This window comes from Xenopus tropicalis, chromosome 3 (assembly GCF_000004195.4).
Source record: "Xenopus tropicalis strain Nigerian chromosome 3, UCB_Xtro_10.0, whole genome shotgun sequence".
Lineage (NCBI taxonomy): Eukaryota > Metazoa > Chordata > Amphibia > Anura > Pipidae > Xenopus > Xenopus tropicalis.
In genome coordinates this window covers 142,025,752-142,042,512 of record NC_030679.2, presented here as the reverse complement: position 1 = coordinate 142,042,512, position 16,761 = coordinate 142,025,752, and the positions used below count along the sequence as shown (strand labels likewise).

At 46.5% G+C, this 16,761-nt stretch overlaps 1 protein-coding gene across 1 annotated transcript in view; it reads right to left on the bottom strand.

Moving 5' to 3' along the window:
- Positions 1-15,918, bottom strand: part of LOC100170611 (A.superbus venom factor 1) — a 37,306-nt gene extending 21,388 nt beyond the window's left edge. Inside the window, exons 1-15 of the mRNA XM_002940050.5 lie at positions 15,865-15,918; positions 15,217-15,307; positions 12,791-12,983; positions 12,500-12,668; positions 7,947-8,017; positions 7,588-7,676; positions 7,224-7,306; positions 6,823-6,910; positions 6,301-6,403; positions 2,461-2,581; positions 2,070-2,185; positions 1,824-1,967; positions 1,356-1,562; positions 902-1,102; positions 132-293 (exon numbers count right to left, since the gene is read on the bottom strand). Of these exons, the coding sequence (XP_002940096.3) occupies positions 132-293; positions 902-1,102; positions 1,356-1,562; positions 1,824-1,967; positions 2,070-2,185; positions 2,461-2,581; positions 6,301-6,403; positions 6,823-6,910; positions 7,224-7,306; positions 7,588-7,676; positions 7,947-8,017; positions 12,500-12,668; positions 12,791-12,983; positions 15,217-15,299 (1,830 nt within the window). The 5' untranslated portion in view covers positions 15,300-15,307; positions 15,865-15,918. The remainder of the gene's footprint in view (positions 1-131; positions 294-901; positions 1,103-1,355; positions 1,563-1,823; positions 1,968-2,069; positions 2,186-2,460; positions 2,582-6,300; positions 6,404-6,822; positions 6,911-7,223; positions 7,307-7,587; positions 7,677-7,946; positions 8,018-12,499; positions 12,669-12,790; positions 12,984-15,216; positions 15,308-15,864) is intronic.
- Positions 15,919-16,761: the final 843 nt, after the last annotated feature.

The window sequence follows — 16,761 nt, the reverse complement described above, 5'->3', positions numbered from 1 at the left end:
AATATCCCTACAGTGCTCAGAATAGTCCCTGCACAGACTGAACCCTAGATTGCCCCAGAAAGTCCTCTGTGACCCAATTCAAGTCTTTCATAGCCCACAAGTAATCCCCCCACACCTCCGCTGTTTCTCACCTTGGCTTGGGAAATCCTGTTCTTTTTGTTCAGAACAAAAACGGCTTTGTCCACGGCCACGAGTCCGACGTGGGCCCCGGGGTCCCCGGTGATCAACATACTGATGGAATTTCCAGGTTGAGGATTAAAGGACATCTTCTTGGGATTTTGACGAAACTCAATCTGTCGGGGGCAGAAGACAAAATATTGATATAGTGATATAATGTCGCCATTTCTCCATTATTCCAGTGGACTTCTGCCTTTCAAGTATCCAGTATTTTTAACAAAAATACATTAAATACAATTAAACTTAAGGTTTGTTGCATTTCTATAGCCCTGCGTGTCCACATAAAGTCTTCTGTCTTAGCCAAGATATCATTACTGGAGCTAAGGCTAGGGCATCAGTTCTCAACCTGTGGGTCGGGACCCCTTTGGGGCTTTCACAGGGGTCGCCTAAGACCATCAGAAAACACATATTTCCGAGGGTCTTAGGAATAATTTTATGGTCGGGGGTCACCACAACATGAGGAACTGTATTAAAGGATTGTGGCATTAGGAAGGTTGAGAACCACTAGGCTAGGGTCTTGGTTCCTCAAAACACATTTGCTTTATTGGCCTTCCTTCTGCTCAAGGAAAGGTTCTTCACCCCATGATAGTTAAAAAAAATGAGGAGTCATCCAAAAAATGTTTTGGGGAGTCAATAAAGGGGTGCTATTAAGAAGCCGGTGTCTAAATTCCAACATTTGCCCCATGTAGTCCGATCTGGAACCCCAACTAAGGCCTCCACTCACCTTTCCCATGCAGGAATCCTGAATGTCCACAGAGGCTGAGTCTGACACAATTTCCTGCCCTTCTTTGCCCGCTATATAATACGCCACAATTCGGAAAGATGGCATGAACTTTTCGTTGACAGGAATAGATGTGACCACAAGTCCTTGGCCTTTCTGCCGGCTTACTTTGCCCACGTGTACGATCCGGCCCTTGCTAAGAACCTGAAGAGAGAAGATTCCAGGTCATGGTCTGGGACAGAGCTGTCTTTGGGGAGGGGATGGAAGTGTAAGGAAGTCCTACACTTTCTGTAGGCCACAGAAAAGCAGTTGGAAGCAATGAGAAGACAACAAGGCTTATTTATCAGTGATGTTAATAATTAATGGGGCAGGAGAATGAAGCAGAAACAAGAAGACAGTAGAGAACATGGGAAATCCAGTCTGAAGAACTCAAGGGAACATTGAACTTTTTTATTACCATAAAAGAGATTTTCTGGATACTCTCATCGGCTTCCACGCTCCTCACGTAGAAGTTCACAGGCAGGTTATTATATAGTCCCACCTTGGGGGCCATGATGTCAACGTGCAAGTAATTCTTCGAGTTGCCCTGTGGTTTGTAGGCCTGGATGGTGAACGTGCCAGTCGCTTGCCGGTGTGGCAGAACATCTAAAGCTTCCGTCCGCATCTTAGCAAAAAAGATGATGTCAAAGATGCTTTTAGCACATACTGTGCAGTAACACGGAGGATGAAAATGACACCAAGAATGACCCCAGGGCCACAAGCACCTTGAAATGACTCCACTCTTGTGTGCTCTTCTAGACTATAGAGGTGGCCCAACAAGCTGTGAGTTTGCCCATGCAGAAGAAGTTGCCAGCTTACTGGCTGGTATATGGGGCTCTCTCAGGCTGGAACCCATAAAGGGTAAGTTTCACTGATATGAACTCACCTTCACTTCCAGATTTGTACTGTCCGCTGGAGTGTTTATCACTAATTGCGCGGTCCCATCCTTGTCAGACCTACGGCACTCATCAGTCAATGTGCAAACACTCACAGCAGAAGCCGGAGATCCGTCAGGGTTCTCAATCGAGATCTGAAGGTACAAAAAATAAGAGTGATAGTAAACTGTGTGATATTGTTGGCTTGAATTTAGCGTATGTACGTTTCTGGCCCTTATACGGTGCACGTTCCTTACCCAGAGTGTATAGGGCAAGCCTGGCTTGAAATAGTTTGAGCTCTTGGTGAATAGCAAATTGAATGCTTTGTCAACTACGGGGATCCCAGTCCTCTCAGCTTCCACCATGTCACTGCCTGTAACAGATACAATGATACATCACTAGGTTCCCTTGGGGTTGTTAGCAATAATTTGGGCAATATTTGGCCCTGGCCAGTAGCCCACTGGGTGCTTTGTTAGATTGTACCAACTGACTGTTGATATTACATAGAGCGCAATATACATGTAGGGGGTGGATACCTGTAATGGTAGGGCCGGGGGGGGGGGTTGGTAAGGTAGAGGGATAGTATGTAAGGGTGCTGGCACATAGTAAATAATACACATGCTCAGTAACTGGCTACTATATTGGTACCTGCATTGGTCAGGACTGTGACTGTGACGTACAAGTGCTTTCCCAGTAGCAGAGAGAGTACGGGGAACCGCCTCATAAGCATGGCACTTTTCAGTACGGCTCGGGCCTCTCCATTTACCACCTATGAGAAGGAAGTTATGGTATTGATATTGCACCATTACGCATATTGTTAAATGTATATTGAAGGAGTAGGTTGGTAAATCAGATAAAAGTGAGGGTAGGACTGGCCAGACCGGGGGTGAGTGAGTGTAGGACAGGCCAGACCGGGGGTGAGTGAGTGTAGGACTGGCCAGACCGGGGATGAGTGAGTGTAGAATAGGCCAGACCGGGGGTGAGTGAGTGTAGGACAGACCAGACCGGGGGTGAGTGAGTGTAGGACTGGCCAGACCGGGGGTGAGTGAGTGTAGGACAGGCCAGACTGGGGGTGAATGAGTGTAGGACTGGCCAGACCGGGGGTGAGTGAGTGTAGGACTGGCCAGACAGGGGGGGAGTGAGTGTAGGACAGGCCAGGCCGGGGGTGAGTGAGTGTAGGACTGGCCAGACCGGGGATGAGTGAGTGTAGGACAGGCCAGGCCGGGGGTGAGTGAGTGTAGGACTGGCCAGACCGGGGATGAGTGAGTGTAGGACAGGCCAGGCCGGGGGTGAGTGAGTGTAGGACTGGCCAGACCGGGGGTGAGTGAGTGCAGGACTGGCCAGACCGGGGGTGAGTGAGTGTAGGCCAGACCGGGGGTGAGTGAGTGTAGGACAGGCCAGACCGGGGGTGAGTGAGTGTAGGACTGGCCAGACCGGGGATGAGTGAGTGTAGGACAGGCCAGGCCGGGGGTGAGTGAGTGTAGGACTGGCCAGACCGGGGGTGAGTGAGTGCAGGACTGGCCAGACCGGGGGTGAGTGAGTGTAGGCCAGACCGGGGGTGAGTGAGTGTAGGACTGGCCAGACCGGGGATGAGTGAGTGTAGGACAGGCCAGGCCGGGGGTGAGTGAGTGTAGGACAGGCCAGACCGGGGGTGAGTGAGTGTAGGACAGGCCAGACCGGGGGTGAGTGAGTGTAGGCCAGACCGGGGGTGAGTGAGTGTAGGACTGGCCAGACCGGGGGTGAGTGAGTGTATGACTGGTCAGACCGGGGGTGAGTAAAGGACTGGCCAGACCAGGGGTGAGTGAGTGTAGGACTGGGCAGACCGGGGGTGAGTGAGTGTAGGCCAGACCGGGGGTGAGTGAGTGTAGGACTGGCCAGACCGGGGATGAGTGAGTGTAGGACAGGCCAGACCGGGGGTGAGTGAGTGTAGGACAGGCCAGACCGGGGGGTGAGTGAGTGTAGGACTGGCCAGACCGGGGAGTGAGTGTAGGACTGGCCAGACCGGGGGTGAGTGAGTGTAGGACAGGCCAGACCGGGGGTGAGTGAGTGTAGGACTGGCCAGACCGGGGGTGAGTGAGTGTAGAATAGGCCAGACCGGGGGTGAGTGAGTGTAGGACAGGCCAGACCGGGGATGAGTGAGTGTAGGACAGGCCAGACCGGGGGTGAGTGAGTGTAGGACAGGCCAGACTGGGGGTGAATGAGTGTAGGACTGGCCAGCCAGACCGGGGATGAGTGAGTGTAGGACAGGCCAGACCGGGGGTGAGTGAGTGTAGGACTGGCCAGACCGGGGATGAGTGAGTGTAGAATAGGCCAGACCGGGGGTGAGTGAGTGTAGGACAGGCCAGACTGGGGGTGAATGAGTGTAGGACTGGCCAGCCAGACCGGGGATGAGTGAGTGTAGGACAGGCCAGACCGGGGGTGAGTGAGTGTAGGACTGGCCAGACCGGGGAGTGAGTGTAGGACTGGCCAGACCGGGGGTGAGTGAGTGTAGGACAGGCCAGACCGGGGGTGAGTGAGTGTAGGACTGGCCAGACCGGGGATGAGTGAGTGTAGAATAGGCCAGACCGGGGGTGAGTGAGTGTAGGACAGGCCAGACCGGGGGTGAGTGAGTGTAGGCCAGACCGGGGGTGAGTGAGTGTAGGACTGGCCAGACCGGGGGTGAGTGAGTGTATGACTGGTCAGACCGGGGGTGAGTAAAGGACTGGCCAGACCAGGGGTGAGTGAGTGTAGGACTGGGCAGACCGGGGGTGAGTGAGTGTAGGCCAGACCGGGGGTGAGTGAGTGTAGGACTGGCCAGACCGGGGATGAGTGAGTGTAGGACAGGCCAGACCGGGGGTGAGTGAGTGTAGGACAGGCCAGACCGGGGGTGAGTGAGTGTAGGACTGGCCAGACCGGGGAGTGAGTGTAGGACTGGCCAGACCGGGGGTGAGTGAGTGTAGGACAGGCCAGACCGGGGGTGAGTGAGTGTAGGACTGGCCAGACCGGGGATGAGTGAGTGTAGAATAGGCCAGACCGGGGGTGAGTGAGTGTAGGACAGGCCAGACCGGGGGTGAGTGAGTGTAGGACTGGCCAGACCGGGGGTGAGTGAGTGTAGGACAGGCCAGACTGGGGGTGAATGAGTGTAGGACTGGCCAGACCGGGGGTGAGTGAGTGTAGGCCAGACCGGGGGTGAGTGAGTGTAGGACTGGCCAGACCGGGGATGAGTGAGTGTAGGACAGGCCAGGCCGGGGGTGAGTGAGTGTAGGACTGGCCAGACCGGGGGTGAGTGAGTGCAGGACTGGCCAGACCGGGGGTGAGTGAGTGTAGGCCAGACCGGGGGTGAGTGAGTGTAGGACTGGCCAGACCGGGGATGAGTGAGTGTAGGACAGGCCAGGCCGGGGGTGAGTGAGTGTAGGACAGGCCAGACCGGGGGTGAGTGAGTGTAGGACAGGCCAGACCGGGGGTGAGTGAGTGTAGGCCAGACCGGGGGTGAGTGAGTGTAGGACTGGCCAGACCGGGGGTGAGTGAGTGTATGACTGGTCAGACCGGGGGTGAGTAAAGGACTGGCCAGACCAGGGGTGAGTGAGTGTAGGACTGGGCAGACCGGGGGTGAGTGAGTGTAGGCCAGACCGGGGGTGAGTGAGTGTAGGACTGGCCAGACCGGGGATGAGTGAGTGTAGGACAGGCCAGACCGGGGGTGAGTGAGTGTAGGACAGGCCAGACCGGGGGTGAGTGAGTGTAGGACTGGCCAGACCGGGGAGTGAGTGTAGGACTGGCCAGACCGGGGGTGAGTGAGTGTAGGACAGGCCAGACCGGGGGTGAGTGTAGGCCAGACTGGGGGTGAGTGTAGGACTGGCCAGACCAGGGGTGAGTGAGTGTAGGCCAGACCGGGGATGAGTGTAGGCCAGACCGGGGGTGAGTGTAGGCCAGACCGGGGGTGAGTGTAGGCCAGACCGGGGGTGAGTGTAGGCCAGACCGGGGGTGAGTGTAGGCCAGACCAGGGGTGAGTGTAGGCCAGACCGTGGGTGAGTGTAGGCCAGACCGGGGGTGAGTGTAGGCCAGACCAGGGGTGAGTGTAGGCCAGACCGGGGGTGAGTGAGTGTAGGCCAGACCGGGGGTGAGTGAGTGTAGGCCAGACCGGGGGTGAGTGAGTGTAGGCCAGACCGGGGGTGAGTGAGTGTAGGCCAGACCGGGGGTGAGTGAGTGTAGGCCAGACCGGGGGTGAGTGAGTGTAGGCCAGACCGGGGGTGAGTGAGTGTAGGCCAGACCGGGGGTGAGTGAGTGTAGGCCAGACCGGGGGTGAGTGTGTCATAGTTGGCCAGCTTGAAGTATATTGCAATATATGGATAAACAATCCCTGTTTTGCGTAAAGGGGAGGGCATTGCTTGGTAGCTTAATGCACAGAATGGGTTAATGCCCCGTATATATATACTGATAATGGCTAATGAGTGCAGAGGACCTGTTGTAGTGACCATTATAGAAGGGACTTTCCATGATGACATTTCTCACCTCTATTTTAGTCAGAGAATCGGGGAAATTCATCTTCTCGTTACCTTCCATCGCCCCGAACACTACGTACCCTGAGCCCTCAACCTCTTTCCCGTGCAGGAACCTGGGGGGCACCAATGAAATTAACAGTACAATATTGGTCTAGATGTTCTACAGAGCCCCCTTTAGACCCAGGTTCTAGGTTATTATGGATGGCTCTCAGGATAAAGTAGTTCTCTTTTTGTGTGTTCATTGTAGTTGCAGTACCACTCTTTATCCAGAACATTTGCCCAAATCCATGGGCAATTGGCAGAATTATTTTGCCAGTTGCCCATGGATTGTTGATCAATGTTCCTAGCCAATGGCCACCATTGGAAACTTCCAGAAGAGAGCTGATTGGACAAATATATTTGCCTGCAATCATCAGCTACCACTGTTCTGAACTTCAGACTGCTGCTCCTGTGTGCCACCTAGTGGGCGCCTACTGCTACTACAATTATCTATTAAAAGGATTAGATATAACTCACAATTCGTGGATCTCACCTGGCTTTTACGTCCACGACAAATTCATTTTCGTCCAGAAAGAAATATGGCTGCGGCGTCTCCAGGAGAACCTCAAAAGTAGGCAGCACTGGTGGGAGAAATATGTACTGGGGTTAAACAGTAATGTAGGTGGCTAGATCTGGTCTAGTATCCCATAGCAACCAATCAGCAGTTAGCTTTTCCAGTCTATGCCCCTTTGACATTACAATGGCCCCTTGGTGGGGCTTCATGAAAGTGCCCCTCTAGTCCAGTTAACTCTCTCTGGAGTCCAATCAGAGCTAGAGGGAAGGTTAACCAATGGTGTTGTAGGAAAGCCCATAAAATATTCAATATGGCCGCACCCACTCCTAGGCACAAAGAGATTCCATGGGATCATGGAGCCTTTAGTGAAGCCACAGTACCATATTCCTTGCACTCAAACTCAGTGTGGAACGTCTGTTGAGGTGCCGCCTGGAATCTAGAAATGATCCTCCACATTCCAACACTGGAAAAAGAGACACCAAGTGGTATTGAATGAACCAATGGAACACACAGGAATTCTTTTTAAATTGCCTCCAACTGTGGCCCAATAATTGGCCCCGAAGGCTTCCCCCGTGCCACCACCATATCCACCGTAGGACAACCACAGTTCACCAGAGGAGGAGCTCAATAGTTCTTCCTTTTTGGGGTTTAAATAGCCTTTACCTTCTGATAAAGACGCCCCTCTCAGTTGAACTGTGGTGAACTCCCTTCACCCTTAGCGGAATATGCCCTATGACCACTCACTTTGCTATGTCTGGCAGGATGAAGTTCTTGGACACGATGCCGGCGCTGGACGTGTAGGAAGCTTTTTCCAGCACAATCTTGTCTGGGTTCTGCGAAGAGTAACATGTAAGACTTTATCCTATTGGCTGTTCCCCTGGGCCCCATTATCCCAGGCACCACTCCCTTATGCACTATTACCCTAAGTATAATGCCAGATCTCACCACCTTTGGCCATTGGGAGCACCATTATCCTTAGAAGAGCAGAACATGGGGGTACTCACTTTGAATTAACCAACAGCATTCAGTTGTGGGGGGTTTATAGAGTAGGAACCCTACCCTATATGTCTTAGATGCATTCAGAGCAATTGATTTCAACTAACCACAATCTCCACCGTTACTGTACGGTTGTCGGGAGCCAAGAAGGGGTTCGAGATGAAGAGCCGATATAAAACTGCAAAAGGCAAAAGTTCAAGCATTAGCAAAGAGCTAAGAGTCATTCCCCAATAGGGTTGGAATAATTCGGTTTCCCAATCGTATAAGTGATCCCCAATCTTTACTCAAAATAATCGACCTTATCCGGCAGAGATAAGTTTGCTTTAATTATACACAATGTTATTGTTGGGGTTATATGAACTGTTTCTCCTTGTTATCGAGTCAACTTATTACAAAGCTGCTTGTTTCATAACTGTTTATGCCTCTGATCAGTCACTTATATAAACCGGTTTTCCTTGATCATTAAGTCAACTCATAACTGAGCTGCTGGTTTTGTAACTGTTTGTGCCTCTGACCAGCCAGTCACTTAATGAACTGTTTCTCACTGAGTCAGTGGCTTCTTTTGTAGCTGTTTATGCCTCTAACCGGTTAGTTACACACATATATGAACTGTTTCTCCTTGTTATTGAGTCAACTCATAACTAAGCTGCTTGTTTTGTAAATGTTTGTGCCTCTGAGGATCAGTCACTTATATAAACCAGTTTTCCTTGATCATTTAGTCAACTCATAACTAAGCTGCTTGTTTTGTAACTGTTTATGCCTCTGAGGATCAGTCGATCAGTCACTTATATAAATCGGTTTTCCTTGATCATTTAGTCAACTCATAACTAAGCTGCTTGTTTTATAACTGTTTGTGCCTCTGACCAGCCAGTCACTTATATGAACTGTTTCTCCTTGTTATTGAGTCAACTCCATAACTAAGCTGCTTGTTTTGTAACTGTTTGTGCCTCTGAGGATCAGTCACTTATATAAACCAGTTTTCTTTCATCATTTAGTCAACTCATAACTAAGCTGCTTGTTTTATAACTGTTTGTGCCTCTGACCAGCCAGTCACTTATATGAACTGTTTCTCCTTGTTATTGAGTCAACTCATAACTGAGCTGCTTGTTTTGTAACTGTTTGTGCCTCTGACCAGCCAGTCACTTAATGAACTGTTTCTCACTGAGTCAGTGGCTTCTTTTGTAGCTGTTTATGCCTCTAACCGGTTAGTTACACACATATATGAACTGTTTCTCCTTGTTATTGAGTCAACTCATAACTAAGCTGCTTGTTTTGTAACTGTTTATGCCTCTGAGGATCAGTCGATCAGTTACTTATATAAACCGGTTTTCCTTGATCATTTAGTCAACTCATAACTAAGCTGCTTGTTTTGTAACTGTTTGTGCCTCTGAGGATCAGTCACTTATATAAACCAGTTTTCCTTGATCATTTAGTCAACTCATAACTAAGCTGCTTGTTTTGTAACTGTTTGTGCCTCTGAGGATCAGTCACTTATATAAACCAGTTTTCCTTGGTCATTTAGTCAACTCATAACTAAGCTGCTTGTTTTATAACTGTTTGTGCCTCTGACCAGCCAGTCACTTATATGAACTGTTTCTCCTTGTTATTGAGTCAACTCATAACTAAGCTGCTTGTTTTGTAACTGTTTGTGCCTCTGAGGATCAGTCGATCAGTCACTTATATAAACCGGTTTTCCTTGATCATTTAGTCAACTCATAACTAAGCTGCTTGTTTTATAACTGTTTGTGCCTCTGACCAGCCAGTCACTTAATGAACTGTTTCTCACTGAGTCAGTGGCTTCTTTTGTAGCTGTTTATGCCTCTAACCGGTTAGTTACACACATATATGAACTGTTTCTCCTTGTTATTGAGTCAACTCATAACTAAGCTGCTTGTTTTTTAACTGTTTGTGCCTCTGAGGATCAGTCACTTATATAAACCAGTTTTCCTTGATCATTTAGTCAACTCATAACTAAGCTGCTTGTTTTATAACTGTTTGTGCCTCTGACCAGCCAGTCACTTAATGAACTGTTTCTCACCGAGTCAGTGGCTTCTTTTGTAGCTGTTTATGCCTCTAACCGGTTAGTTACACACATATATGAACTGTTTCTCCTTGTTATTGAGTCAACTCATAACTAAGCTGCTTGTTTTGTAAATGTTTGTGCCTCTGAGGATCAGTCACTTATATAAACCAGTTTTCCTTGATCATTTAGTCAACTCATAACTAAGCTGCTTGTTTTGTAACTGTTTATGCCTCTGAGGATCAGTCGATCAGTCACTTATATAAATCGGTTTTCCTTGATCATTTAGTCAACTCATAACTAAGCTGCTTGTTTTAAAACTGTTTGTGCCTCTGACCAGCCAGTCACTTATATGAACTGTTTCTCCTTGTTATTGAGTCAACTCATAACTAAGCTGCTTGTTTTGTAACTGTTTGTGCCTCTGAGGATCAGTCACTTATATAAACCAGTTTTCCTTGATCATTTAGTCAACTCATTACTAAGCTGCTTGTTTTATAACTGTTTGTGCCTCTGACCAGCCAGTCACTTATATGAACTGTTTCTCCTTGTTATTGAGTCAACTCATAACTAAGCTGCTTGTTTTGTAACTGTTTGTGCCTCTGAGGATCAGTCACTTATATAAACCAGTTTTCCTTGATCATTTAGTCAACTCATAACTAAGCTGCTTTTTTTATAACTGTTTGTGCCTCTGACCAGCCAGTCACTTAATGAACTGTTTCTCACTGAGTCAGTGGCTTCTTTTGTAGCTGTTTATGCCTCTAACCGGTTAGTTACACACATATATGAACTGTTTCTCCTTGTTATTGAGTCAACTCATAACTAAGCTGCTTGTTTTGTAACTGTTTGTGCCTCTGAGGATCAGTCACTTATATAAACCAGTTTTCCTTGATCATTTAGTCAACTCATAACTAAGCTGCTTGTTTTATAACTGTTTGTGCCTCTGACCAGCCAGTCACTTAATGAACTGTTTCTCACTGAGTCAGTGGCTTCTTTTGTAGCTGTTTATGCCTCTAACCGGTTAGTTACACACATATATGAACTGTTTCTCCTTGTTATTGAGTCAACTCATAACTAAGCTGCTTGTTTTGTAACTGTTTATGCCTCTGAGGATCAGTCGATCAGTCACTTATATAAATCGGTTTTCCTTGATCATTTAGTCAACTCATAACTAAGCTGCTTGTTTTAAACCTGTTTGTGCCTCTGACCAGCCAGTCACTTATATGAACTGTTTCTCCTTGTTATTGAGTCAACTCATAACTAAGCTGCTTGTTTTGTAACTGTTTGTGCCTCTGAGGATCAGTCACTTATATAAACCAGTTTTCCTTGATCATTTAGTCAACTCATAACTAAGCTGCTTGTTTTATAACTGTTTGTGCCTCTGACCAGCCAGTCACTTATATGAACTGTTTCTCCTTGTTATTGAGTCAACTCATAACTGAGCTGCTTGTTTTGTAACTGTTTGTGCCTCTGAGGATCAGTCACTTATATAAACCAGTTTTCTTTGATCATTTAGTCAACTCATAACTAAGCTGCTTGTTTTATAACTGTTTGTGCCTCTGACCAGCCAGTCACTTATATGAACTGTTTCTCCTTGTTATTGAGTCAACTCATAACTAAGCTGCTTGTTTTGTAACTGTTTATGCCTCTGAGGATCAGTCGATCAGTCACTTATATAAACCGGTTTTCCTTGATCATTTAGTCAACTCATAACTGAGCTGCTTGTTTTGTAACTGTTTATGCCTCTGAGGATCAGTCGATCAGTCACTTATATAAACCGGTTTTCCTTGATCATTTAGTCAACTCATAACTGAGCTGCTTGTTTTGTAACTGTTTGTGCCTCTGACCAGCCAGTCAGTTATATGAACTGTTTCTCATTGAGTCAGTGGCTTCTTTTGTAGCTGTTTATGCCTCTAACCGGTTAGTTACACACGTATATGAACTGTTTCTCCTTGTTATTGAGTCAACTCATAACTAAGCTGCTTGTTTTATAACTGTTTGTGCCTCTGACCAGCCAGTCACTTAATGAACTGTTTCTCCTTGCTCCCAGAAGACGTTGCTTTGTGGAAACCAATGTAATTCAATAATGTCATTGTCAAAACGTTATATTTGAATATAATAATTATTTTACTCATATTTCGCAATGTAGTGGATAAGCAATATCTACTATTTCAACACCATGCCTGAGTGCCCAAAATGCCCTCCCCCGACTTCTACTGCAAGTATTTCTCAAGAAACTGTTGTCTGGAAACACAGAAAACAGTTCAATGTGTTAATATTAGAGATGCATCGCACCCACTTTTTTGGGTTTGGCCGAACCCCCGAACCCACCCTGATGGGGTTCGGGTTTGGTTCGGCAGGGGCCGTGGATTCGGTCAAAACCGAATTCTTCAAAAAAAAGAATCCAGGATTCGGCGCATCCCTAGTTAATACACATTAATACATGGTATCATAAGCAGTACATTATATTATGGGGTTATGTAATTAAAGTTTGCCCTAAGGTGAAGTAACTTATAGCAACCAATCAGAAGGTAGCATTTATTGAACATCTGTTTAAAAGCAAACATCTCATTGGTTGCTATAGGGTTACTATGCCTGGGCAAATTACATAGGGGGGTGAGGATTTATGGGACGCTGAGTTACCATTGGATCCCGGGGTGTAGAGGGTTTTGTCGGTCTGTATAAAGATGTAGCCGCTTTCAAAGGACAGGAGGACTATTTTCTCCAGTTTGCAGTTGGCGTCGGGGGCATCAACAATAACGTAGGCAAATTGCTTCTTGTTGGAGTCTTTGGGCAAGTCATTGGCTGACAGCTACGAACAGAAGAACAGGCTGAGATTTATCCAATGGCTACTGACCTGCTTTATCTGTTTGCTGCCTACTTGCCCCATCTTCTGTAACTCCAGCTTGCCAGACTCACTCCCTCATCCCTCACCTGTATTTTCACTTCGCCCTGGAAACCGTTGGCGGCATTTAGCTTCACCGTTGCCTTGGCCAGAGACTTTAATTTCAGCGGGAAATCCTGTATCTGGATTTTGGCCTCAAATTCCGAGGTGTGTAATGGAGCCTCCAGCATGAACGTCTCCTCCATTTCTGCGTGGAGCACCGCGGGGGTGATTAATACGCATCTGTGTGAGGGGGAGGAGACAGAGGAAGGTGGGTTGGGTCTAGGAGTCTATTGCCCTATTTCCTTTATTATAGGCTTTGCCACCTCTTTCCTATAATGTCATTTGTGCTTTATAATCACGTGACTTTGGTGTTTCAGGGTGGGCAGTCAGGTCAGATGTGGGTAAAGTAGATGGGTGGTGGGTACAAATGGGGGTTGTGGGTGCAGGCCTGTAATCTGATGTGCTTTGATTCCCCCCACAAGGGTTATTGGCTTCAGTGGGCCCTTTAATTGGACTTACAATGGAAGGTAATGCGAGAGCCCTAGTGTTGTGCAACAAGTTATCTACACTGACTACACATTTCAACTTAAAGCCATAGGCACATAGGACCTTGTTCTGTAGTTTATATTTTTTTTTAATTAAATTAATATACAGGTATGGGATCCCTTATCCGGAAACCTGTTATCCAGAAAGTTCTGAATCTATCTCCCATAGACTCCATTATAAGCAAACAATTCTCATTTTTCAAAAATAATTTCCTTTTTCTCTGTAATAATAAAACAGTACCTGTACTTGATCCCAACTAAGATATAATTACCCCTTATTGGGGGCAGAACAGCCCTATTGGGTTTATTTCATGGTTAAATGATTCCCTTTTCTCTGTAATAATAAAACAGTACCTGTACTTGATCCCAACTAAGATATAATTACCCCTTATTGGGGGCAGAACAGCCCTATTGGGTTTATTTAATGGTTAAATGATTCCCTTTTCTCTGTAATAATAAAACAGTACCTGTACTTGATCCCAACTAAGATATAATTACCCCTTATTGGGGCAGAAGAGCCCTATTGGGTTTATTTAATGGTTAAATGATTCCCTTTTCTCTGTAATAATAAAACAGTACCTGTACTTGATCCCAACTAAGATATAATTACCCCTTATTGGGGCAGAAGAGCCCTATTGGGTTTATTTAATGGTTAAATGATTCCCTTTTCTCTGTAATAATAAAACAGTACCTGTACTTGATCCCAACTAAGATATAATTACCCCTTATTGGGGGCAGAACAGCCCTATTGGGTTTATTTCATGGTTAAATGATTCCCTTTTCTCTGTAATAATAAAACAGTACCTGTACTTGATCCCAACTAAGATATAATTACCCCTTATTGGGGCAGAACAGCCCTATTGGGTTTATTTCATGGTTAAATGATTCCCTTTTCTCTGTAATAATAAAACAGTACCTGTACTTGATCCCAACTAAGATATAATTACCCCTTATTGGGGCAGAACAAGCCTATTGGGTTTATTTCATGGTTAAATGATTCCCTTTTCTCTGTAATAATAAAACAGTACCTGTACTTGATCCCAACTAAGATATAATTACCCCTTATTGGGGGCAGAACAGCCCTATTGGGTTTATTTCATGGTTAAATGATTCCCTTTTCTCTGTAATAATAAAACAGTACCTGTACTTGATCCCAACTAAGATATAATTACCCCTTATTGGGGGCAGAACAGCCCTATTGGGTTTATTTCATGGTTAAATGATTCCCTTTTCTCTGTAATAATAAAACAGTACCTGTACTTGATCCCAACTAAGATATAATTACCCCTTATTGGGGGCAGAACAGCCCTATTGGGTTTATTTAATGGTTAAATGATTCCCTTTTCTCTGTAATAATAAAACAGTACCTGTACTTGATCCCAACTAAGATATAATTACCCCTTATTGGGGGCAGAACAGCCCTATTGGGTTTATTTCATGGTTAAATGATTCCCTTTTCTCTGTAATAATAAAACAGTACCTGTACTTGATCCCAACTAAGATATAATTACCCCTTATTGGGGCAGAACAGCCCTATTGGGTTTATTTCATGGTTAAATGATTCCCTTTTCTCTGTAATAATAAAACAGTACCTGTACTTGATCCCAACTAAGATATAATTACCCCTTATTGGGGCAGAACAAGCCTATTGGGTTTATTTAATATTGAAAGGATTTTTTTAGTAGACTTAAGTTATGGGGATCCAAATTACGGAAAGACCCCTTATCCGGAAAACCCCAGGCCCCGAGCATTCTGGATACCAGGTCTGATACCTGTACTGTGGAGCTTTACTGAGAAGATCCTTATTTCTGGGTCCGGCTGATCCTTCTTAGCTCCCTAGGGAGAGGAACCCCCCCTCCCACAGTTGCAACCACCTTCATCCCCCCTCCATAAAAGGCATAGGGCTCACTGCAGATGTTGGCACTTACGGTTTCTCAGCAGAACTGGCGGCGAGTAGGAGTAGGAGGCACAGGCCGGCGGCTGTACCCATGATGCTGCCCGGTCCGTGCATGTTGCTTTCTGTGGGATGGAAGGGAATATAAGGGATTAAGACCTTCAGCAAACAATGCCATTAATCAGGAACTGGGAGGGCGGCCAATATCAGCAACAGGAGGGGAAGTACATTCTTGTGCAACCCATCAGCCTGGGAGAGATACACGGGCACAGGTACGTCCTGTTACAGGGGGAACCAAAAAGGGAAAAGTGCTTCTGTCCTGGGGATTATGTTCTATAGAATATGGGATCTATCCCACATCATTGGCTGCCCTGGGGGCTTCTCCACTGCAACAGCGCCATCTGTGGGTCGGAAATGGAACTGGTATGAAAACTGTCTCGGCAAAGGCAAGTAACAGGGCAGCTCCTTGGGCCCTAAATGATAAATCCTTACATCTATACAGGGTTTATTTTCTCCGTAGAGGGCAAGAATTCCCATGAAATCACCAATATTTGGTAAATGTACACAGGGGATTGCAAGAAGGCATCTCAAGCAATCAGTATGTAAATGGGATTTCCTTATACAGACCCCCTGTGTTAGAACAATTGCCTCTTGCCCCCCCCCTCCCCCAGTCCCTACTCACCGGCTCTCTGTGCACATTCAGCTTCCCAGTGCCCACTCTGCTACTGCCTTACTAATGAAGTAGGTCCAGCAGATGTATGTACACAGGGGGGCGGGGATTCATTTAATTGGCTTAAGAGAGGGTGGTGGGTGGTATTAAGAGCTGTATAACTGTGCCCTGAATACTATAGTCTCCTGTTATTATTAATATAAAATCAAAGTAGAATAGTGGGATGCTGCTGGCTGTGGGGCCAAGGGGCCAACCTCTGCCTGCTTTTAAATTGTGACCCATGAGAAGCCATATTGAATGATTCTACATGTAACACATGTCCAATAACAATAAGTCAAATTATAGCCTTACAGAAATATACCTGAGCTTACGCCTACCTGGCCTTGCCTTCTATAAAGGGGAACTAAACCCCTCAAAAGGCATTGATAGCAGTAGAGGACAAGGCTATTTAGGCATAAGCTCAGTTAGATTTCTAGGCTATAAGTTGGCCTATATGCCCCTCTTGGTATTGAACATGTGACCCATTCATATGGGTTCTTATTTCTATTAATTGCACAGTAGCGCTTCCCTAAGTTTCCATTTTCTTGTATACCATCAAACACTTAGCGTCCAATCACCAAAAGGTTACAGAACACACAAACAATGGAGCAAAACTGCAGTTGTAAGCTGCATTATAAAAGTGACCTTTAGGGGGAGCTCCCCTGTGTAGTTTTCTCCTACATTAGGTGCTGTAACATATAATGCAATGTAAAAACCAGGAAAAGAGACAGAAAGGAAAATCTCACCCCCTTCCCCCCCATCCTGATTTACAAACAATACAGTAAACCATTAACCTAAGGGATTTATTAAACCCCCACTCCAAAAGGTCACAGAACCTTTCCCGTAAAATAACAAGGTCACATGACCACA